The 23,703-nt window shown below is 39.4% G+C and overlaps 3 protein-coding genes across 3 annotated transcripts; 1 reads left to right on the plus strand and 2 right to left on the minus strand.

Moving 5' to 3' along the window:
• Positions 1 to 2,035: 2,035 nt before the first annotated feature.
• Positions 2,036 to 3,678, minus strand: f2r (coagulation factor II (thrombin) receptor). Its single transcript, XM_033972491.2, has 2 exons — positions 3,579 to 3,678; positions 2,036 to 3,227 (listed from the first exon to the last, which is right to left on the minus strand). The coding sequence occupies exons 1-2, from the start codon at positions 3,649 to 3,651 to the stop codon at positions 2,041 to 2,043; spliced, it is 1,260 nt and encodes a 419-aa protein (XP_033828382.1). The 5' UTR covers positions 3,652 to 3,678; the 3' UTR covers positions 2,036 to 2,040.
• Positions 3,679 to 3,843: 165 nt separating this feature from the next.
• iqgap2 (IQ motif containing GTPase activating protein 2) lies at positions 3,844 to 23,271 on the minus strand. The gene is made up of 38 exons (XM_033973330.2): positions 22,957 to 23,271; positions 20,173 to 20,272; positions 17,626 to 17,782; positions 16,929 to 17,006; positions 16,172 to 16,248; positions 14,827 to 14,894; positions 14,626 to 14,739; positions 14,369 to 14,547; positions 13,979 to 14,066; positions 13,728 to 13,891; positions 13,546 to 13,633; positions 13,287 to 13,453; positions 13,043 to 13,203; positions 12,836 to 12,960; positions 12,564 to 12,727; positions 10,220 to 10,310; positions 9,981 to 10,148; positions 9,755 to 9,894; positions 9,491 to 9,661; positions 9,336 to 9,419; positions 9,179 to 9,250; positions 9,021 to 9,090; positions 8,724 to 8,932; positions 8,425 to 8,574; positions 8,184 to 8,347; positions 7,885 to 8,109; positions 7,667 to 7,807; positions 7,298 to 7,382; positions 6,974 to 7,206; positions 6,715 to 6,847; positions 6,537 to 6,639; positions 6,301 to 6,442; positions 5,644 to 5,731; positions 5,328 to 5,540; positions 5,099 to 5,259; positions 4,872 to 5,015; positions 4,335 to 4,443; positions 3,844 to 4,236 (listed from the first exon to the last, which is right to left on the minus strand). Exons 1-38 carry the CDS (start codon positions 23,000 to 23,002, stop codon positions 4,123 to 4,125), a joined length of 4,986 nt encoding a protein of 1,661 aa, XP_033829221.1. The 5' UTR covers positions 23,003 to 23,271; the 3' UTR covers positions 3,844 to 4,122.
• On the plus strand, positions 10,939 to 12,570 carry f2rl2 (coagulation factor II (thrombin) receptor-like 2). Its single transcript, XM_033973331.2, has 2 exons — positions 10,939 to 11,207; positions 11,290 to 12,570. The coding sequence occupies exons 1-2, from the start codon at positions 11,144 to 11,146 to the stop codon at positions 12,339 to 12,341; spliced, it is 1,116 nt and encodes a 371-aa protein (XP_033829222.1). The 5' UTR covers positions 10,939 to 11,143; the 3' UTR covers positions 12,342 to 12,570.
• Positions 23,272 to 23,703: the final 432 nt, after the last annotated feature.

A 23,703-nucleotide genomic window follows, 5' to 3' on the forward strand; every position in this document is an offset into this window, starting at 1 on the left:
AGTCTCAGGAATTTTTATCACGTTTCGCAGTGAGTAACTAAAAATTTCAGTTCATATATCAGATTTTCATGCTTTTATAATGCATATTTTGTTTGATGGGATACTATGTGCAGCAAACAGTGTCAGTCCAGTGGCAGTTTGGAAGGTTGGAGAAAAAAGATGAAAAAGTCATGAATATGCAAACAACTTGCACACAAAGAACATTTTATTACAATTTAAAAATGTACTATGTTGACTTAAGGTTATATATTTTTATTTGTTGAATTACCTCAAAAAAATAAACTATTTTTTTGCAAAATCATACCCATCATATATTTAGGGAGGCTCTGTAGTCGAACCTGCCTTTATTTGTCAATTTTTGGAGCAGAACTTGTAAAGAGAGAACTATGCAATGAAGGTTGTTTGCGCAGGCCTCTTACATCTTTAAGTTTACTGTTGTGGAAATTCTGCACATTATGTCTGTACTGTGACAAAAACACACAGAGATACTAACTCTGAGTGTGTGTTTTTGTAGAGAATCTGTCGGACCACAAAGGAAACCTGCTGCAGACGTGCTCCGACTGCATGCTGTGGGTGGACCTGTTTCGCAACATGGATTCGACTGGGAGAAACCTCCTACTGTTCAGTGAGTCCAGCTCTGCCTTGACTTATAATACCAAAAACTCAGAGCATGTACTGGTGTAACTTTAGTTTCTTTGCAGCAAGGAGTGGAAAAGTAGCTCCCAAAGATGTTGAAATATTCAAGAAACAACTCCAGTGTCTGAATTTCCCACAGAACTTCCACAGCTATGAAGATAAAATAAGTCAGTAATGCCAGTGTTTAATCGATTGAGGGATATGCAGAAAAGATTGAGTTAATAAAACTTTGGAATGTAAAAAATGTTTATACAAATTACACTTTATGATTGCAGAGCTGTGCCCGGACAACAAAGAAAGTACAGAGTAAAAGAACAGCAATCGATTCAACTAACCACAAACACCACAATCATTATTTTTTTAATTGATTTTATGTTATTAGGTAACTGATAAAATTAAAATGAAATGTATGGGAAACAAGAAAGCAATAAAACTTGGACAGTCCTTTTTCTTCTAATAAACTGATGCACCTGGACACGGCCTCAGTGATTGTATTTACAGTATACATATGCTGTACTCGTAACAGCTTATGGCATCACATGCATAGATAAATAGTTGGCATTATTTCACATACATGAGTTAATAAAAGATAGCATAACAATTACTCATAAGTTGAGGGAAAACCATTACAACATGGTTAAAAGTTAAGTTGGTTTTACTTAAATGGCCCATATTAGGCTATTTTCCAATCTATGTTACGTTGTTTCTTCATCAAAACAGACCTGGAATTGTGTTTTACTTCATTCACACAAAACCTGCATATTTAGGCTGAGTTCTTTTCTCAAACAGAAAACACTGTTCCACCTTGTGATGTCATGTGGTCATACAGGAAGTGCTCCACTGTGTTTTTAAACTCCACACACCTAAACTAGAATCATTTGGATGATACTGAACTAAAGGTAAAAGGACCTGTTAACTTGAAAGCTACCACTACATGACATCACAAGGTGGAGCTGAGCGTAATGAGCTTTGGAGATATAGGACTAGTAAAGGAGGATTATCCAGGATGTGTAAATGAAACAAAACACAGTTCCAGGTCTGTTTTGATGAGGTAACAACATTATAACATGGCTTAAAGTTTACAAGAATCAATTTTGTGTAATATAGGATCTTTAAAGCTGTGCAATGTGGTGGTGGAAGGTCTGCCTCATGCTGGTCTCATGGAGATATTACAACTTCCTGAGAATGATCCACAGAATGTATCTTGTTTTTCCTCAATTCCAGGTGTTTAATACCTTGAGAAATGCAGGGTCATCTCTCTGTAGATGTGACCTGCAATTACCAGTATGACCTGCTTGTCTCTACAGAGATAGTTAACTGTAATACCACTGTGAAAAATGTCCAGAAAAGCAGTAACATTTCCATGGAGCAGATCAACCACCAGAAAAGTTACATACGTTGCCTTTAAGTATATTGGTTTCCCACTGTTTCCACTTTACGGATGCTGCTGTTGTACCCACTACTTCTTGTACTTTGTGTCATGAATGTACTTGATGTCCCAAGTCTCCTCCTCCTCCCGAATATGAATAAGACCTGCCTTTGACACTGGGATGATCCAAAATAGTAAAGAAGTGGGTCTATGCAGCAGCTGAGACTCCCTATGCACAAAGACAGTAGATAGGCTTGGTAGGAAGAGTCAGAGGAAACGTGGGACAGCTGCACATAGTGGACCATCAAGATAATATTAGTGGGAGTGAAACAGACTATAAACATTACTAACACCAGGATGGTCATCACAACTGCCCGTGTCTTCTTGGACCTGGTCTCCACATTGGCTTCAGCGAGGGCTTGGACGATCCGAACATAGAAGACGACAGTAAGCACCAGGGGAATGAAAAAGAAAACAGTGGCATAAATAGGGAAGAAATAGAGATAGTAAGACTGGAGCTTTTGTGCGTCTTGAATGTCATGGCAAGTTGTGATGTCCAGTTGTCGTAAATAGACGGTTTGTGTAGAGAAAAACAGAGGTGCCACTCCCACTAATGCCAGCAGCCATATTGAAATGCAGACAGAGGTGGCAGTTTTGGGACTTCTCCAGGTTAGAGAGTTTATGGGATACACCACAGCTAAGAAACGGTCCCCGCCAATGCAGCAGATGAGCAGAACGGAGCAGTACATGTTGCAATAGAAAGCCGCTGTCACTGTACGGCAAATCCAGTCGCCATAGATCCAGTTGTTGCCGTGGTAATGGTAGGAGATCTTAAAGGGAAGGAGCAGGCCAAAGAACAAGTCGGCGCAGGACAAGTTGAGCATGTAGATCACGGCTGGTTTCCTGGGTCGGATGTAACGCACAAACATCACTACGGCGACAAGGTTGAGGGGGACGCTGACAAAAAAGACCAAAATGTAAAAAGTGGGGACAAAGAGGGTTGCCAGACGACCCTGGAGGAATTCTTTGGCCTCCTCTGAGACTATGTAGTGCCCCTCTTTTTTGGGATGGTGGACTTCTTTTTTCACTAGAACCTGCTCCAGGCTCAAACCAGAACCGGATTCCCCCAAAGTGTCGAGCGCAGACAGATCCAGGTACTCCACAGGGTCATCGTGGAAGGACACAAACTGACCAGAGAAGGTTCTGGGGTCAAACGATGAGCCTGAGGGAGAGAAAAAGGAAATTGGCAATAATTATAAGAGTTGTAGATTGAAAATAAAGAAACTGCATGCTAACTGGGTGGATATAGCTGTAAATGTATTTTGTAGCCCATTTTCCTTCATATTATGACTAAGAAAATACTAAATATGTTTACAAATATGATTTTTAAAGGTTAATAAGTTCATTTAACAGTAATATGATTCATTTAGTGACAGATTTGATGGGTAATTATGATACAATTGCACTTTTATTTACCACAAATCTATTCCACTTACTGTGCTGTAAAAAAAAAAAGTCTAAATAATAAACCAAAAATTGTAATTACAAAAATGAATTATGGGAAATGACTTACCATTTGGGGATGAACAAGCAAAGTTGTGCAGAGCTAGTGACAGCAACGGTCCAAATACAGTGTAAATGTGCATGGTTAGTTTTTGGCTCAAACTGTGGGCTGTAAAAAAACAACAACTGGTGTTTATAATATCAGCCTGACTCCTCCCACTGGAACACAAATAATTTTTCTAGGGGTGTTAAAAATTTTGCAACAACTTAAAAAAGTTAACTGGTACACAAGAATAATAGAACAATTAACATTTTTCTACTTTTTTTATTTTATTAATTAAAATATTTGGGTTTAAAGATAATTAAAAGGCACTTGTGGACTACATAAATTCATGAAGTTAAATCAAAATTCCTTAAGTAAATTATAAACACTTTCTTTAGCGTCTTTACATACAAAAAGAATTACAACTCATTTTAAAACATAATACATTACGTTTGCCACATTAAGTTGAAACAATAACACACATAGAACAACAATAATAATATGTTTCTGAAAAGAGCAGTTACAAAACAGCGCAAGGCAACCTTCAAGTTATAGTTATCTGGTTTCCTGTTCATTTCCCATAGAACTTTTTGTTTAGGAGGAAGATGAGAAGATTGACATTCACTTTGGCTTTGTCGAACATCCTCATGACGGACACACCTTCATACTGCAGCTGAAGGAGGTCCTGAACATAAAAGGAGGAGGAGAATGAGCTTAATTTGGAAAATGTTGGTGGAAAATACAGATATCAGCACTGAAAACAACTGGGCTAAATGTTTTTACCTGGAAATGTAGCTGCACTTTCTCCATCTCCACTCCCATAAATTTGGCTTTGACCTCAAAATCCCCAACTTCTTCAGTCGGTGAAATGTCAAACATGACATTTTTAAACCTAGAAAAAGTAAAACCTGATTTAGTGTACATTCATATAGTGTGGATACTCAAGTATTTTGTTTATATTTTTTCTCTTTCTGGATATTAATCAATCACGTTTCCCCAGTTATTATAATGATTAAATTTGAATTCCAATATTACTTTCCTAAACAAGACAGACTTTTAATCATTGCCATTTAACCCAAAAAATAGTACAATTTCTTCCTCTAAAGTCTGAACTCCAAACCTCCAAACCACATGCTTTTACTGACAAAACAATTAGCTGTAAACCTCTCCATTAAAAAGGACCCAAGCTGATCATTGACCATTAGAAATGATTCAATCTTGATCTCAATTACTATTTGTCGTTTCCTTGTTGAAGACTGGCCCAGCACCAGGCAAAACCCACGACAATCACCTGTAATAATTGTATAATTTTGTACTTACTGGTTTGTGTGAAGCCCCTCGATCTCCAGAATGACTCCTTTCTCATGCAGACGTGCTGCTGTGTACTTCAGAGACTGGGGCTTCCACTTTTTACTGCCTTTGTCCTCTCCTTTGCTGTCCAGTTTTATTGATCTACGGGAATTCCTTAAAAAAGAAAGACGGCAAAAGCTGAGCTCTATTCACCTTTATACATTAGCACAAAGACACATGTAATTAAAAATGCTTACTTGCGATTGAGATTATCTAGGCAGGTCTTGATGTATGTGTCATAATAGTTCATCTGGTCTTGGTAAAAGGCAGCTTTGGAGTTCAAGGCTCTTAATGTCTGCTGCAGCTTCACAAGCTCAGCCTTTCTTCTCTGTCTGTAGCGCCTTTGGTAGCGAATGTCCTGAAATATAAGACTTTAGTTTACAAATGTAACATCCATACGGCCTTTGATCAAATCCTGTACAGTACCTTGGCAATGTCATTGATGAGGTCTTGATATTTGTTGGCAGCAGTGACTGCACCTGCCTGCTCCAGGTTGCGCAGGTTTCTCAGGATTTTCCTCTTTTTCTGTTCTAGCGGCAGTTGCCCGTCCTCCAGCAGGGCGGCACTGCTCTTCAGACCCTCTGGGGTTTGTGCGTCCTGCACCGCTCGCCGCTCAATGATCTTTGTGTGCTCCAGCTCCTTCAGTTCAGTGCAGAGCACACATCAGTGAACCAGCAGTTACATGTCAAATAAAATAACAGCAATACACTGAAACTAATACAAGGTCACACTGCTGCATCACCTGAGTGGAAGTTGCTGCCGTCTCCAGAATCTCTGGTAGTGACTCTCCAGGTTGAATCCATACAACATCCACTATGAGCTTTTTAGTCCTGTACAAAAAAACAAACTACACATCAAGTTATAAAGTCCATTATACGATATTAGTTGTTTCAGACATTGCACACGAGAACAGTGTACTTTGTCTATGATTGTGTCTAGAGGGAAAAATACATAAAGTTGGCAGGCAACTTAGTGGAGCTCAACCTCATTAAATAGGTAATTTATTCTTGAAAAATCCAAGAAAGTATTCATCGTGTTAGGATTGGTTAATAGATTATTCCTGGTGTTTTCTCAGGTTGCCCTGCTACATAAAGGGGTTTGTTTTGTATACAAATGTATACTGTAACATTTTAAAAAGGTCAAAAGTTTTCTTCAAGAGACAAACAAGAAATGTTTACGTCTGTGGAACTGTCAGAGATAAAACAGTCAAACCACTTCCTGCAGGGACAGGAAATGATAAAAAGCAGGAAAGAGAAGACTCATGCCATGGTGTAAATGGTGAACACACTGTCCAAACTAAAGGATTACATAACATTCAAGCAATAAGATATTTATAAGATTGGCAAAATTGTGGACACATTTTAAAATAGAATCACAGGTCACAGGTGAACTGACGTACTTTGTGATAAGGGTCTTTACATCCTTATCTTCTCCCTCCAGCAGCTCACATTTACTCGTTAAAGTGAGTGAGATCTCGGTCTTGGCCAGCTGGCTTAGGGCGCCCTCTCTGTTTGGGTCATTAGGATCAATTGCACCTTCACCTGATTTCAAAACAGTAAAAATCAAATAAATCAAACTAAGGCAATAATAAGAATGAGCAGGAACATACAGTAATACAACAATTTAGAAACATACCGAGCAACGCCTCTACGTCTGGTACCTCTCCCAGGTCCTGGAGCAGCTCATGCAGAAGATCATTCTTGTCCGGAGATATGGCCTCCAAGTGCTCCAACAGCAGCTAAACACATAGTTTATGGTTTCTATGATTATGAGGTAATCTATATCCATCTGACTGCAATGTTATGGTGTTTACCGAATGTGTATTGATGACTTCTTCTATTGAGATATAAATAATAGGTTTGCTCAAAGTCACCATGTCTGTATATTCATCAATATTAAATTTCTCCTCAGGCTCAGGGACGTCACAAGCCGCTTGGAAAAATGCCCTGAAATAAAAAAACAAAATTTTAATCACAAATTAACTTGCGTATCAGAAGTATTATATTGACATAACAATCTAAAAATGACATTTGTTTGAGCTCAATAATGATTTTGGTATTTTTGATTCTCACCTGAACTTCTCGTACGTCTGGGAGATGTAAATGTTCATTGGGGTCATGTGTGCGTTCTCTCCCTCAAACAGTTTATTTGCAGCAGCGTGTTGGAGCATCTTTGCCACAGAGCCAAGGTTCCGTCGCTGGTCCACATGGAGCTGACCTCCGGCCGACATGTCAATGATGTCAAAGCCGTCCGGCGCTACGATGGCTGGGTTCATGAAGCGATAATACAGCAAATTTCCTACAATCTTTAAAAATAAATATAAAAAAACCAAACATCCCAACCAGTACAAACAAACATAGTTGTATACTAAATGGCAGAAAAGCAGTGAAATCTACCTTGAGCAGCTCGTCTTCTGATGCATCAGGAAACTTCTCATGGAGGCTGTTCTTCAAAACCTTTGCTACGTACCTCATGCCGTAGCTATAAAGACAATTAAACAGAGACAATGATATTCTATAATAACTATAATCAAAAGAGTCTAATGTTAATAATCTAATTTATGGTTTTAATTGATGGTTTTTGCCTGGACATGGATGTTATGTAGTGTGGAAGTACCATTATATTGCTAACTAAGTTTTACACAATTACACAATTACTGTAATGCATTACATCACTACTGAAATATCAAAATAATTAATTAATATTTTTCCTATTTTTATTCTGCTGAAGTAATGTCATTTTCAGTTCATTTAAGATGTGCTCACGGGATATTGTCCAGCGAGGACACAATAGAGTTTAGGACTTTATCAGTGGCGGAGCGCAGAGCCTGGCTGGAGGCCTCCAGTCTGTTGCGCACCTCCTCATGGGACATGGCTTGCTCTGGGGTGACATCATAAGGCAGTTTGCTACAGACAAATATAACAGTGTTATAGTTTAATTTTGTGAGTATCATGATTCACAGACAGTCCTTAGGCTCTCATACCTGGCCTCTCCTGTGGCAGACTCCAGTTGGTTGACCCAGGCTTTGTACACGTCCACGGGATTGGTGTTGATGCCCAGACTCTTGTCCTCGATGATGTCTCTCACCACAGGAGCCAGCAGCTGTCGCAGAGTGTTGTGGCCTCGTGCTCCTCTGTTGAAACTCACCACCATCTTGATGACCGTCGGATTTCCAGTCACTATGTCCTGGATCTGATCGACCTTAGACCTGATTCACAAATAGATAACATCCATGTAAACTCCATTAGAATATATATTATTGTATACTTAAAGCTAACTCACTTGATTTCCTCTTCTAGTGCAGTCTTAAAGAGCTTGAGTAGCAGATATTCCTCTCTCTGGTTGGAGGCATAGTTGTACAAAGTAAAAATTACAGTGTCCATGAATTTTGTTGACTTGTTTTGGGGCATCTGGAAGATTAGCTTGGCCAAATAAGATGGATTAGTCTGCAAAACAAATATTAAAATGTAAGTATTTGTCATAAAAAATTAAATCCATCCATTTATCCAAAATATCCATGGACCTGCAGTAGGTAAAAGAGATGTTGATAGGCCTCGAGCTTTCTCCTTTTGCCTTTGCTGAGGCCTTTTATCCCCAGCCTCGCTCCACTGATGAAATCCTCTGAATTTGATTTCTTTAAGTCCTTCATTTTCTTATTATGTGTTACCACATCCTTTAAAAGAATATCAATTCCCCAATTTAAGATAATTCAGTACAATTTAACACCAAAACATGACAATATGATTAAAATTACACACAAATACTTAAGAAAATATAAAAAAGATAAAACATAATAAAATGTACTAAATATATTTATACTACCTGTAGAGTAATTCTGTTCTTCACTAGTAAACCAATCTTTATGTCCATTAAATTAAGATCTTTTTCCATCTGTTGGTTTGAGCGAATCTTTGTCACAACTTCCTCTCTGAGCCTGGTGACCTCCTGCTCCTCCTGCAGATCCAAGGGGCTTTGCTCCAACAAATGGACAAATTTACGCACAACTGATAGAGGAGGGTCCTTCGCTCCAGCTGAGAAAAGCCACAAGACATCCTGTTAATAATCCACCATTTCATTGTATGAATTTTAATATAATTTGTATTCATGTGCATGTCTCACTTAGTGTCCGGTAGTCATCTCTGGCTTTGTTGGCCTTTAGAAAAGCCTGGATTTTTACTATTTCTTTTTCCTATACAAACGCAGACAGTATGTAAGTGTATGTGAGTCAAAGCATTAAAAATAGACACAGATTAGAACTGATTTAAGATGAGACTCACATGGTCTTTGAAAAACTGTAACCTTTCATTGTATTTCCGTTTGGCCTTCCACATTTTCACAAGGGACTGTATCTACAACAGTTCAGAGACATTCATGTTATCTACAATACTGACAATAAGAAAAAAGCATAAAAGGAGCTTTTTACACATCCTATACCTTGACAACAGAATCCACATTTCTTTTCAGTAAATTCATTCTCTCCTTGTACAACTTTCTTTGCTTATACCCTTTCCAAAAGGCCTGTAAAAGAAGAGGCACAGTTTAAACCAGCAACACATAAGTATAGTGTTGTATTGTAAATGAATACTTACCTGCAGTTGGACCACCTGATCCTCGTGTTGGCGCAGATACTGCATTCTTTCAGCATGTTTCTTTCTAACCAGGTACCCTCGGATTTGAGCTTGAAGCAGCGTTATCATCGACTCATTGGCCAACCATAACTGCTCCCTGTTATACTCTGAAGTGACTAAGATAATGACATCCTGGAGAGGAAACGTAAGTTATTATTGACATAACTTTTGGTTAAATTAAAATTGTCACACTTTTATACTTCTATTTTTATAAAGACCATATACCTGGATTTCTTCTCTACTCAAATGTTTACTATTGTCTTTAAATTCTGCTGGTTCCATCCATGTGCCCTCTCCATCTTGTATGTTATAGTAATAGTTATAACGCTCCTTGATGCAATGTTTTACCCACACACTGTCTGTGCCTGCCAAAAACAGAAAGTGGAAATAAAAAGTTTACTATTAGTAGTTGTCATTGTGGTAGTAAAAATATTGTCACGCTGTACCCTACCTTCATTAAAACCGTTTGCTTGTTTTTGTGCCAGCTCTGACTGATAAGTGTCAGCACATTCAGGGAGTACAGCTCTCAGTCCAGCAGGGGGCGCCTGTATGGCCTCTAGTGTGTCCTGAGAGTTTCCCTCAGAAATCATTTTGTTCACATGAGCTATTGCTCCAGCCACTGCCAAAAATAGTCAAATAAAGTTTAATTGTTTCCAAAGGCTAAATTTTGAGTAGAGAAAAGGTACAAACTTGAGAGAGCCTCCTCTTCATTTTGATTGGCTGTGTCAATAGCTTCTTGAATTTGGTCCAGCCATAAAACCAGTGACTCATCCCCCGAGCTCTGAAAGATGAAAATGTTTATGTCTGTTTTTCTGCATTTATAGTTAATTAAAATGTGTACCATTTTCTTTCAAAAGAAACATTTCTCAAAGATTATTATTGTTGACCAATACACACACAAACATGCTATTAGAGGTGCAGCCAAGTCCCTGAAAGATGGGAGGAAGGAAATGCATAGTTAGTAACAGCAGCAATTCCTGTGTAAACAAATCCTTTCCATTAAAAATAACATGTTTATTCAGCCTTAGGGATATGGCTGTAAAGGTCCTTTTAACAAATTACTGGGAACAGAGTTTATAGTAACACAACTCAACAAAAAATCAACAACAAAAAACAATGACTCCAAATGAACCAAATCAACCTATGTATTTTTTTTGTAACAAAAGGGGAATATAATTTAAACCACAATAATCATCATTATTGTGGCATCATCAAGCACTTGCCTCCTGAATGTCTATGACTGATAAAGCATTATTTGCCACACTAATTCACTGGAACAAAGAATAAAACAAACAAAAAGACATGAACAAAGGGTTGAAAACCATTTGTTCTGAGTCACTTCACATGGGGTCCCACCTACTCTGATTGTGACGCAATCAAGAGGGAATTCAGTTTTTGCCTGGACAGGAAACGTGCTCCATGCAGCACACAAACCCCAGGCTTCCTGTGTGTTAGCAGGAAGCCCCACTGCAGCACAAACAGCACGGCCTCGCACCCTGGCAGACATGGCCAAAAGAGAGACGCTTTGGACGGACAACTTCAGTATTGTGGACGTTCATTAAATGGACAAGAATTTGCGTCTTGGGCCTGAGGACTATTTCATAAACAGTAAACATGGCTAAGCTTCTGCAGGGATTAGTACTCTGTCTAATGGCAGCACAGAGCCTTCAACATAAAGGTGAGATTATAAAACTAACTGTATATAATCATACATTATTTACTTGTTTGTCAAGTTTAATTTCATTAAATTAAACTTACAGGTGGCAAGAAGGCAAGCAAAGGAAACACCACTAACATGGATCCAAAAACATTTAAACCTCGTAACTATACACTGACCCACACAAACCAGAGTTGGCATGGGATGGATCTGTTTCTTCACGTTGGACCAGAGGATCCAGCCACAGCCTTCACCACAGGGATCCTGAGTAACTGGATCATTCCCTCAGCCTACGTCCTGTCTATGCTAGTGGGCATCCCGTCTAACGCCTACATTTTGGCTTTTTTAAGAGTTAAGATCAAGGACAAGTCACGGGCAACAATAATTCTGTATTTGAACTTGGCTCTGTCTGACCTGTTGCTGCTGCTGTCCCTGGCCTTGCGCATTCATTATCACCTTAATGGAAACCACTGGATTTTCGGAGAGGTTTCCTGTCGGCTCATTACTGCTTTATTTTATGGGAATGTGTACTGCTCCTCTCAGACCATTGCATGCATCAGTGTGAAGCGCTACCTGGCCGTTGTCAAGCCTTTTCTGTACCGGCGATTGGCCACGACCTCTTTGTCTATATGGGCCTGCCTCATCGTGTGGCTGCTGTTTGGGGCAGCTATAGTTCCCGAGCTGCTGGTCAGGCAGAGCTACTACATCTCTGAGCTGGGAGTTGTCACATGCCATGACATCCTGCCCTTGGACAAGGCACCGCACTCTCTACTGATCCCATTTCGACTGGGCCTGGTCTGCCTGGGATTCATAGTGCCGTTCTTTGTTTGCATTTATGTCCATGTATCAGTGGTGTACCACCTGGGGCAGTCTGGTTGTGACTGGAAACCTTACATAAAGGTCAGCAGCCTGGTCTTCCTCATATTTGTTGTGTGCTTCTTACCCAGTGGCATCCTGCATATAACTCACTACATCTGTCTAATTGTGAGCGGCAATGACCAAATGTACACATACTACAGAGCAGCAGTGTGCCTCTGCTGCTTCCACAGCTGTCTGGATCCTCTCCTGTGTTTGCTCCTGTCCAGGACTAGCTCCTCTGAGCTACACTTCATAACCCTGCGTGGGCCACCTCTGACTACCTCTGCAGTGATGTAAGCCTAAGTACTAAGTAAACATTTATCTGCGGGACTTAAACAATTGCTACTGTTTTTGGAACACAGCCGGGAAGCACAAAATACAACATAATGATAAATGTTAAGTTTTAACAAAATGAACGTGTATAAGCCTGCATTTACCCTGTTTGTGTAATCTTTTAACTCAAATGCAGTGTGATCAATTGTAATTCAAATGACTTAAAAAAAAAAAAAAAGGCAATACCTGGCAGAGCAGCTTCTTTGTGTATAGAAGGACATCGTGATAGTGTTTGGCTGTGTCTGGGGTCACCCCTGTTAACTTTGCTGTGGGCAGCATCAGTGCTGCCAGTGTCTGCTGATAATCACCAGAGTTAAGAGCCTCGTTGATCTCAGCTATAGCAATAACACCTGTCAAAATAGAAAAAACAGGTCACATAGTTTAGTAGGTCGCATAGGCTTTATGAAAATCAACACAAGCATTGCAAATGTTCAAAATATGCAACAAAAGCATCTTACGCTCATGCTCTTCAATCACTTGAATGTTGACGGCGTCGATGCACTTCTGAACATCGTTCCATGTGAGAAACTCCTGTCCTTTTGAAAGGGCCTCAGCTCGCTCCTTGATCAGTGTGTCAGCATACCTACCAGAGGACAGAGAAAACAAAACTAAAACTACTACATAAGATGAATTACTGCTGGTATGTGTCAGAGCAAGCGGCTCACCGGTGCAGGTTTTCTGAGTCTATGTTGGTGAAGCCGAGAGGGGAAACAGTGAGTTGTTCAATCACAGCCTGGGGATCTTTGGTGTCCAGCACCTCGTTCAAAACAGCTACAGCAGACAGCATCTCCACTGCTACACTCAGTTCTTCATGCCTCAGACCAGTCTGAAATGTCCACAACAGTGTCATTATGTCACATCTTTTAAAATACAGTGCAAACATCATAATAAATGTAAAATGAGAGTTACCCGTCCCCCTGTCTGCAGTTGGAGGCTGAACAGCTCTGTTTGATAAAGTTTGGCGGCACTTTGGTAAACTAAAGGCAGCTGGGCCTCAGGGTTCATTAACTCCTCTACAGTGTTTGATGCATTGCCAAGTCGTATGGCCGTGTTAATCGCTGCAACAGCGTCTAGTTCTGACAAGGACATGTTCAACAAGCTGTTAATTACCAGGAAACAATAATTTAAACAATCTGAAACATTAAAGCATTGAAACAACTGAACCTACTTCGTTTTTCTGCCTCTGCAAAATCATTACAAGAAGTGACAAGACTCTGTATTTCATTTTTGTCAGTCACTATGGCCTTTCCTCCTTCCTAAAACGTAAAAGATAAGACAATTAAGTGATACATTTAAAATCATAAAAGAGGAAGCACATTGGTTGTAATCACTTTAAATCAGAGGTCATACTTGGGCTTTATGCTGGCAGTATGTGGTGAACTGCTCGAGGTACCAGTGGCTGTTAGCATCCTGAATACCTAACAGGGCTAATGCTTCAAGTTTAAGTGCAGCTAACAGACCAGCCATGTCCTGTGCTGCCACCGCTTCATTCACTTTTACAATTGCAGTTTGGGCTGAAGAAATAAGGAGCAACAGGACATGGTTTAGTGACGACTGTTAAGGTGCGACAGTATTATTGTTCACCATTTAAATGTACTTACTATTGACAAGATCAAGGCAGCCCTGAATCTCCTGCTGAGTGAGCAGCTCTTCATAAACATCTCTCTCTTCAGAGGAAACAGACAAGCGCTAAATAAAAGTATATGTTAGTGTTAATTAGTATATACTGTCTATATAAGAAAACAAAAACACTAGAAGTGTTTAGCGCAAAGCAGTAGCTGTGAAATAAATCACAAATTAATTTAATGTGGATCCTATAGTTTCAAATTCTTAAATCATTTTGATATTGTCAAGTTATTGTGAGGTCTACAACTAATTCTTTGACATTTAAAGCATGTTGAGCTCTTTTTTTCTTGAAATTAAGGTTGACAGCCATATATATTTGTTTCTAAAATATTAAATTGAACCAAATAATGGTGAATAAAACCAACCCGTCCTGCAGACTGCTCCTGTTTGAGCGCTTTAGCCTGGCTCAGCTGGTCCTGGTAGTCCTGGGCCAGAGTTTCATCAATGTTCTTCAACATTGCATTAGGATTATTCAAAGCTCCCAGTGTTACGGATGCTTGTCTTCTGTCGATTGCTTCGTTGATGGCGATAACCGCAGCATGCACTGGGGGCAGAAGGTCACAGATGTAAGATATGTCATGTACATTGTGAATGTGTTATTTATCTGTAGTTTTAGACTCACAAGCAGCCTCATCCACAGACAGCTCGTCAGCCAAGAGACCTCCAATTTTACTGAAGGCTGGCATCTGAATGCCATACTTCTCTAACTCACTCCTCATGTTACTGATTTCTTCCTCTATTGAGAACAAATATACAACAAGAAACATTATGTTTTCAACAGATCTGAGCCTTTTACTGGTAAAGTCAAGCAATATAATATTACCTGTGAAAGCAACTTTCCCCAAAAGATCTTGGATTTGAGGTGCAATGCCAAGTTTGTACAAGTATAAACTGAAAACAAACAAATGTATCAATGATTGTACAGATGTACACTTGTTTGTGCTTGTCAACTTCATGTGCCACCAGAGGGCAGTGCTTTCCTAGTGCACCAAAGCAGAGAAACAAAAGCTGGTTCATTCCACCAGTGAGCAATTCAACCACTGAACAATTCAACAAGTGGTTGGCTGGAAACTTCATAAAACTTTCATGTACCCACTGGTGCTTGATAAGCCATAATAAATTATACATGGTTTAAGCTGGTGAGGGCACAGCCCTGAATGGGACAAATGTAACTTTTAATATGTATCAGACCTTAAGACTCATTAGGTGTTTAAGTTCTGTTTTTGTAAAACTGGTGACTGAGGTAATGAACATGGCCCATGCCGCAGACAGCGTCAGATGACTGCCCCCGAGCAGCTACTGTCCTTATGACTGTGAATTCCCCTGCACCAAATTTCTGGCTTCCTCTTCCAAAAGCATCCCTGACAGCAGTTTGAACGATACAACACCAATCACCAACTGTGAGAATAACATCTGCTTCTTTGCACTGAGACTAGAGCAGTGCATGATGGGACTCATGCTACATGGGCAGGAAGGAAGCGCACGTGTGTACATGAGGGGAAGGAAGCCAGCTCTCTTAGGACCTGCGCAAAACAATTGTAGCAGCTCAAATGTCCTCCCCCTGAATCTGTGCTCGTTTGAATGAGCCCGATAAAGGTGACCTCGCAGTTCATTCAGTCCAATCAACTAAAAGCGACAAAGAAATGTTGTAACATAAACGTCCCGTGTGGTAGGAGAGCATTTTGTGTCACTCCTCTATTGTTAATACAATCTTTGGATATCTAAAAGTCTTCAACAATCAGAGAAATCATTTTGAAAAAAGAAAACATATCAAGGTTGCAGAGTAGCTTTATCATTTCAGCTTGAGATAAAGTGTGCAGTGTACTGTAAATAAAAAGGCTAAAAACTCCCTCTTTCAAAATCCGCCATGGGAACATTTTGAAAAGTCAGCAAATACAGAAGCAGTTGCAAAAGTCTACATGATTATCCAAAATGCCAGTAAAATGGTTCTGTGTTATGCAGATAATTTAGAGAGTTATTTAAACATTGCTGATATATAACTCATACAGTTATGTTTAAAATGTGATTGGCCATTGTGTTATGAACAAAAAATTACTCTATAATTAATTATAATTACTATTTAAACAAAGTTAGATTATTTAGTTAGTTGATCCACTTTTATAATGCCAAATAGTATTTGTTGAAATGCCAAGTCCTTTGATTCTTACCTGAGTGCATGAATGCAGTACACCACTTTGGGCATGTTTTTGCGATCATAGACATCCGTAGTTTCAGGATAGAAAATCTGAAATTCAACAACACAAAATTTATTTGACGCAACAAAAGTATATAATATAATGTATTTCTTTTAAACACCATCACAGCACATATACTGTATTGTAGAATTATCATGATACTAAGATTTCAAACTCGATTTTGTTACACAGGAAAAGGCTCAAAACTTGATACCAATACCACAATCTTAACAAAAGAAAAAGTAGTTTTTAATGCAAAGTAATAGTTGTTTCTGTGATATTACCATGTGGTCTTATACTAGTTCTGATATAAATCAACACCATTATGGTTTGATTTTGTCCTATGTGATTTAATTTTTTTTTTTTTTTCAGTATTGATACCTGTTATTATTGAATAATATCAGGTTATACATTTTTAACAATCCTACTATATTTCTCCTTGGGAACAACAAAGGTCTATCTATATTGTACACGCTGGTAAGAAACAACCTACTACTACTGACTTTTTTACACAGTAAAGTTGATGCTAATTTTAGTCTAACCTAAATAACAATAACTGCCTGAACCCAGAGTAATAGAACTTTTCTTGGTTGGGCTGTGGCCGTAAGAAAAACTACCAGTTAATAGGGTGTGAGAGCTGCCACAGCAGCCTGAACGGGGTGCACATAATAGGAGTGTGTTTGTGAAACAGAGGCCAAGTGTCTGCGAAGAGGGGCTGTGAGGCCCTTACCTTTGGGAGACCCACCGACTCCATGGCCCTCAACCACTGCACTGTGTTGTCCGTGTGTCGGAAGTGAAGGCCTTTGCTCTGCATAAAATAAACCATTGCATTGTTATGATCAGATATATTTGTGGCATTTGTAACATTGGAGCGTAAGGATATTTTCACAATTCTAATTCAAAATAGGATGTAGGGTTGAAAGATTCTGGGAAAAAAACTAGTAGGATTTGTGATTAGATTTGTGGTATAGGTTTAAATACAATTCTGTTCAGAGTGCAAACTGTAGACATAGACAAGACATAAAAATTAATACAAGAATCCAGTAAATTTCAGAACATGTTTGTAAAGATGCTTCTATTTTTTGCAGAAGACTTTCTCAATAATTGCATCCTTAGCGATTTGACAATTGTGCCCACTCAAATTATGTTTTCCTTTCGATTGCGATATATTATGCAGCCCTAAATCAAAGTTCAGGATTTGGGGTTGTTTACTTCCCTAACGCACAGCTGCTTGACACAGTGAAGCCCCCACGCCTCCCTGCTGTCAAATATCTGGGACCAGATTTCCTGTGAGCCATGATGCAAGCTGTTCAAGACCGTAACACACTAAATCTGCATTCTACTCCCAGCTGCATGGACCCCCGCCAACAAAAAGGAAAAAAAAGAAACAAAATAATAGTACAAAACATAATTAAATAAAACTGCACCTTATATCGGGACTGGTCTCGGTCATAGATTCTCTTCTCCGATACCATTTTGGGAGCAAAGAATTTCGCAAGTTTGCCCAAGTAAACACCATTTCTTAATCCTTCTTCCAGTTCTGTGGTTGGTGGCAGGTCTTCATCAAGGCAGGCTTCCATCCATCTGAAAATACACTATCTGTTTAGAAAATTATCTTTATTGCCTCAACGTTTTGCCACACACACAGCAATTCATAATAACACATAGCAAGCATATGACAATAATGACATGTGTGGAAGGTATCCCCTGATAATTATTAATGAATGAATAAATGAATGAAGGATTATTGTCTTTCTGGTGCAAAGAATGACTTAATTATTAAACTGCCATCATGTCCATTCCAGGCCGCTATGGTCAGAGTTATTGGCAAATCTTAGACAAAGTATTAGTGAATCATTTGTGAGCTCAGTGAATCGCCCCAGCTGACAATCTGTTACACATTATTTCTACCCATGAAACTCACACAGAGCTTGTATCTGTCCTGATGTGATCCAAACAGGCATTTAAGTTTTCTGTTTGTGTTATAAAATGAGTAATGTTCAGTGCTGTTGTATATTGTGTATACCTAACATGTCAGATGTTCTGTTTATACCTTACTCATATCTGCGGGTCACTGCTTTCTTTGGTGTTGCCCATAATGGCACCCTCCCCTGTGTTTCTGCATTGTCAGCATGTTTAGTTTAATTAAAGAGCTATTGTGATAATGTGTACATGCCTGTATCACAAAGAGCTGACATTTAGCTTTAACAAAAGTCAAATAATAATGAGGTAAACATGTAGAGAAACATCCTGCCTTGCAGTGGTGCACTATTAAAGCTTTACTTCCTGAGCAGAGGACAATGTGAGGTGAGTGTCTCCCTGTTTACAGTCCTCTAAAGCAGCTCTTCCTGCCTTTGTCCACCGAGACCCACCAGGACTTGGGGCTTTTCTGACACCAAACAGTCCAAACACTATTAAAGTAAACGTCTTAGCTGTGAGGCAGACACAGAGTCCTCACAAGGCTTGCGTCATGTAGCTTAGTCATGCTGGTCATGAGTTACAGTGAGCACTGGGACGTCAATAATCTAAAGCAAATGTGGTGCAGGCCCTGTCTCAAATTTACAATACTGGGTCAACAAGTGTCTAAACAGAGGAGGTTCTGTCTGAAAAGATAATGTTAAACATCGACTGTGGACTCCTCCATTGGGGACAAAGTCTCTTTGGAAACGGCTGTGCGTGAATATACGAGTGTGTGTTCATTCAGAGGTGTGTCCAGTAACTTGCAACACAACCAGCACACACTGGTTGTGTTGCAAGTTACACACACTGTCTACCTCCTTTAAAATGAAAGGGGCATAAAAGTTAAGTTTAAGTTGGACGATATTTCTGTGGTTTCTTCTGGTGTAAACATTGTTTTGGACAGTCTTAACACAATTCAAACACATTCATTAGGTGAAGTTCAAGGTTGATTGAGTGGTTTGGCATAATTTCCCAGATGTAGCACTGGAACGGTGCCTTGACTCAGAGCTGCTGACTGCCAGCACAACTTAATCCAACACTCTGTTAACAGCTTCATCGGAACTATGTCTTAATCCTAAATAATCCCACTGGGCACACTGCTCAGAATAGAGAAGTGTGCACACATCAACAGCAGGTGAGTCAGAGCATGCTTCATTAGTCCCTGGTTATTTCCAGGTTAAACTTAAAGAATTAAGGGTTTAAAATCTGGTTATGTACTATGCTGATCTTGGACAATAATTCAGGTGAAGTTAAATTACAACTACACAAGAGTGAAGGCTCCTGCAATTACAATAAGGCCCTGTTTGAGGTTGAAGATCAATGACTTGGAAGTAGGTGGTTGGGCGGAGTCATTTATTTATTTATTTGAAGGACAGTGTGCAGATGCATTAAAAAGATGGCTGCACCAGATTTAGCAAAATGCTAATTTCCATCTGTAGTCCTTTGTCACAACATTAAAAACAATTTACATATGAAAAGTGCAATACAAAAGATAATATACAAATGTGCAAAATCACAAAACACACATTCACAAAACACACATTTTATAACCGTGGTGCCAATCCTCCAATGGATGCTCTTCTCAGAAACTTACCACTTCTCAGGAAGTGGCAAGTTTTAGGTTTGTTGAATGTCACGATACTTCTAATAAGTGTTCCATTTTAGGCTTAATCTCTATTCTAAATGTCAGGTTAATTACACAAAGTAGAAATCTAAACAGGTTTTCCTCTAAGTCAGCACTTGTCTTAATCTTGTTGTCTTTGCTCACAGCTCAGAGCTTCAAGTGCAGCATCATCACCAGTTATTTCAGCTCAGTGTCACTCTTATTACTTTCACTTGACTGCTCCCTGGTCCTTCAAATGTGCATAATTACAAGCAAACAAGCATTACTCTGCCTGTAATACGAGTTTCTTAAACCAAATCAAACAACATGCCCTCATATAGCAGAATTAACAAAGCAAATATCCTCCCTCCCCGTCTCTCTCTCTCTCTCTTTCTCTCTGCTCCTTCATTACCGTTTGGCTTCCTCCAGGTGACACAGGTATTCATAGGCAATGTTTTGCCTGCGCCGCTCATCCATCTCCTCTGCCGACAGCCTCTCATCATCCTGAATGGCTAGAATGAAAAAACACATGAGTAAAAATTATAGATTAACAACACATGAAGCATCGGGCTAAAAGATTCGGGAAAGAAAAATGGAACGCATTTTAATTTATTAGTTGCAAATAGGTTTCATGCAGCACTTTTCCACCTCCAATGGGCAACTTCCCAATGAGGAGTAAATACACTCTTTCATTCATGCTGTCATACACCAGTGTTCTTCACCTCTACCAGTCTTTTTGTCATATTGTCCAGCTATAATGCAAATAAAGCTGAAGTGAACTTGCCCTTCACAAAACAGACTTGGATGTTATCCCTTTGCAATTTTAACACATGATTTAAATAAGATTGATTTAACTGACTGCCATTATGTCTGCCTTTACATTGTGTTTTTATGGATTTTAATGAGTGGGGTAAAGTGTTGGCTCAGGCTAGATAATTTGAACCTTGCTCGAGGAATCATTGTGTAATTGGGCAAGACAATTCACCCACACTGCCAACTCCAGGCACAGTTGGTGGCTGGTTTGAAGACTGATCAGCAGGAAGGGCATCCGGTGTAAAAACTTGACACATCATGTTTCACTGAGCCAACCTTATATGAAAAACTGAGCAAGCCATAATAAATAAATACTGTATATGGAACTAACATGAACAAAAAATAAATACATTGATTCCTCTTCACTCCTCTTACTCTTTATATTACAGATTATAGAAGAAGAGTCCATGTGTTAACAGGAGTCCATTGACAAGTGACTTCTGCTGAGCTGACCTTTACCTGCACTTTAATGAGATCTCCTCCCACCCGTGTGCTCCGTCCCACTCTAATCCAATCAAATCTCTTTATTTCTGGCTGACTGAAGGCTCCCTCACAACAACAGAATGTTTGCCCAAGTTACAAGAAATGAGTCAAGCAAAATCCTTCACTGGAAAGTGTAAATTGATACATTTTCCTTGTTGTTTTATGGCCTGGTTGGTTTAGCAAAGTATGTGAAGAAGTATCTTTTTGTGTTGAACAGGAGGAGGGCAGTAGATAAGACCCTCAAATATACACCGTGTAATCCAGCCTTTTACATAACAGCATCATTTTAAGCAGCTGTATTTGAATGCATCTCACTAAGATGTAGAAGGGACCAAGTTAGACCTGGGCAATGTGGCAAAAAGGCTTTTTGAGGCATATTTCTTTATCATATTATTATTATTATTATTATTATTATTATTATCATCATCTTTATGATAATTTTCCTTTTCCTTCGATTTAATAAGCATGAACAAGACAGTACCAGAGAAGTCTGAACTCTTCTCCAGACCACTGCTTTTTTCTGACAGATGTTTGGCTGGGATCTTCTCACTTAATAAACACACACGTGCATATCTTTGAAATTATTTAATCTACCTTGGTGCAATGAAACACATTTTATTCTAAGTGGTATAATTAACTCCATTATGCATTTCTTGACCACAATTCAACTACAGAAATGACAAGGTCTTTCTAATCAAAGCAATGATTAAACATTATTCATGTTAATAGGGAAGCAAGAGGCCACATATATGAATATTAAATTAAGGCAAAAGTCAGATTAACATTGTGATAATCCAGCATATTTATGTGTTTTATATCAGTACAGTCAGGACTATATCAATACTGTAAATGAAATAAAAATAATTACATCATAGTCTGGCTATTGCAGTCAACTGTTAAATGAATGATCTCACAGCTGCTGTCAAAGACAACTTTTTGATGCTCGTGTCAAAGGGAGGAAACGCTGTTTGTCATTACTCATAAGAACAAGCACACTTCCTGGACGAGTCAGTCTGCACAGTTCAACTACAGCTCTATATTTACCCTGAGGATGAGTTTCTGATGGACCTATAAACACTTATTATAGCTGAATGACTATTGCTTTTGTTGTCCAAACCATATCAAAGGAAACTTGTATATCGATGTTGACTGTTTCGATGCCAAAAACTAAAAGGGGGTCATGTTTTATCATTAAACCAAAAGTATAAGCCTATCACTCAAAATATGAGTACATAGAGATTGCATAACTTTTTATCAACATGTTATCAAAGACAGACTGGTCAAACTGCATCAATAGGTTGTTTTGGGTAACATGGTCAGTGAAACTAATCAGTCAGTAAAAACAGTGACTGCTCCTGTGCAAGAGTTAGGCACAGTTAAAAGTTTTACAGTGATGACACAATTGATTGTTCTTATCTTTTAAAGTGAACTTTGCCCCCAGTTACTCATGGGATGCCTCTGGTAAAATGTGACATGCTGCTGTAAACTCCACATTTGTTAGCACTCATGTCATGTTTAGCTGGGCCATTCTGCAGCTATAATAATAGTAACCCACCACATGTTAATGGTTAACCACTGGCAAAATGCAGATAGACAAATGTGCAGATAGACTCAAGTGGCACAGTTTGTTTAAATAAATAATGACTTGACAAAACAGGCCTTCCACTCATATACGCATATAGAGTGTTTGATTTCTTTAGAAAGTGTTTATAAAATGATTTCTTTGTCAATCCCTCCATCCACATGTCACGTTCAGAGGATCCCACCTGTTCCTCATCACACATCAGCACAGAGCGCGCACTAGAGCTTTATTTCACACGGATAAAAAGAGGAAGATATTTGCTAAGCCTACGTGATATCCTTATTTTGTCTAATTCTTTTGAAAAAGTGTGTCACTTACTTCCATAGCGTGGTTTTTGTAGCGCTGTAGTTTCCTCATGGTGCATCGTGTCTTCTGCTGCGGCTCAACTCCTTCAAACTTTACGGAGTTCACAGATTTAGTGTTATAGCTGAAAATGACACAAACGTCCCTCAGAAACAGCTCGATCACTCGCAACGGGACAGGCCCATGGTGTGCGGCTCTGGCCTGACTTGTGAACTTCAGAAGCCTTCCCTTTGGCTTTACCTTACCCCCGCACGCGCCGGCTGCAACTCCACAACAGAGAGGTGGAGGAACTGGTACACAGTGCCATCTGCCGTCCAACAGCAGTACTACAACTACTGCACCGTCCAACAGCAGTATTACAACTACAGCATCGTCCAACAGCAGTACTACAACTGACAGTACTACACCTACTACACCGTCCAACTGACAGTACTACAACTACTGCACCGTCCAACTGAAGGTACTACAACTACTGCACCTTCCAACAGCAGTACTACAACTACTGCACCGTCCAACAGACAGTACTACAACTACTGCACCGTCCAACAGACAGTACTACAACTACTGCACCGTCCAACTGACAGTACTACAACTACTGCACCGTCCAACTGACAGTACTACAACTACTGCACCGTCCAACTGACAGTACTACAACTACTGCACCGTCCAACAGACAGTACTACACCTGCGGTCGTTCAGTGCATCACTGGAGGCTGCATTTAGGCTGAACAAAAGACGTCAAAGGCTATGGCGGGTAAAAAT

The sequence above is a fragment of the Periophthalmus magnuspinnatus genome, chromosome 9, assembly GCF_009829125.3.
Source record: "Periophthalmus magnuspinnatus isolate fPerMag1 chromosome 9, fPerMag1.2.pri, whole genome shotgun sequence".
In the NCBI taxonomy this organism is placed as follows: domain Eukaryota; kingdom Metazoa; phylum Chordata; class Actinopteri; order Gobiiformes; family Gobiidae; genus Periophthalmus; species Periophthalmus magnuspinnatus.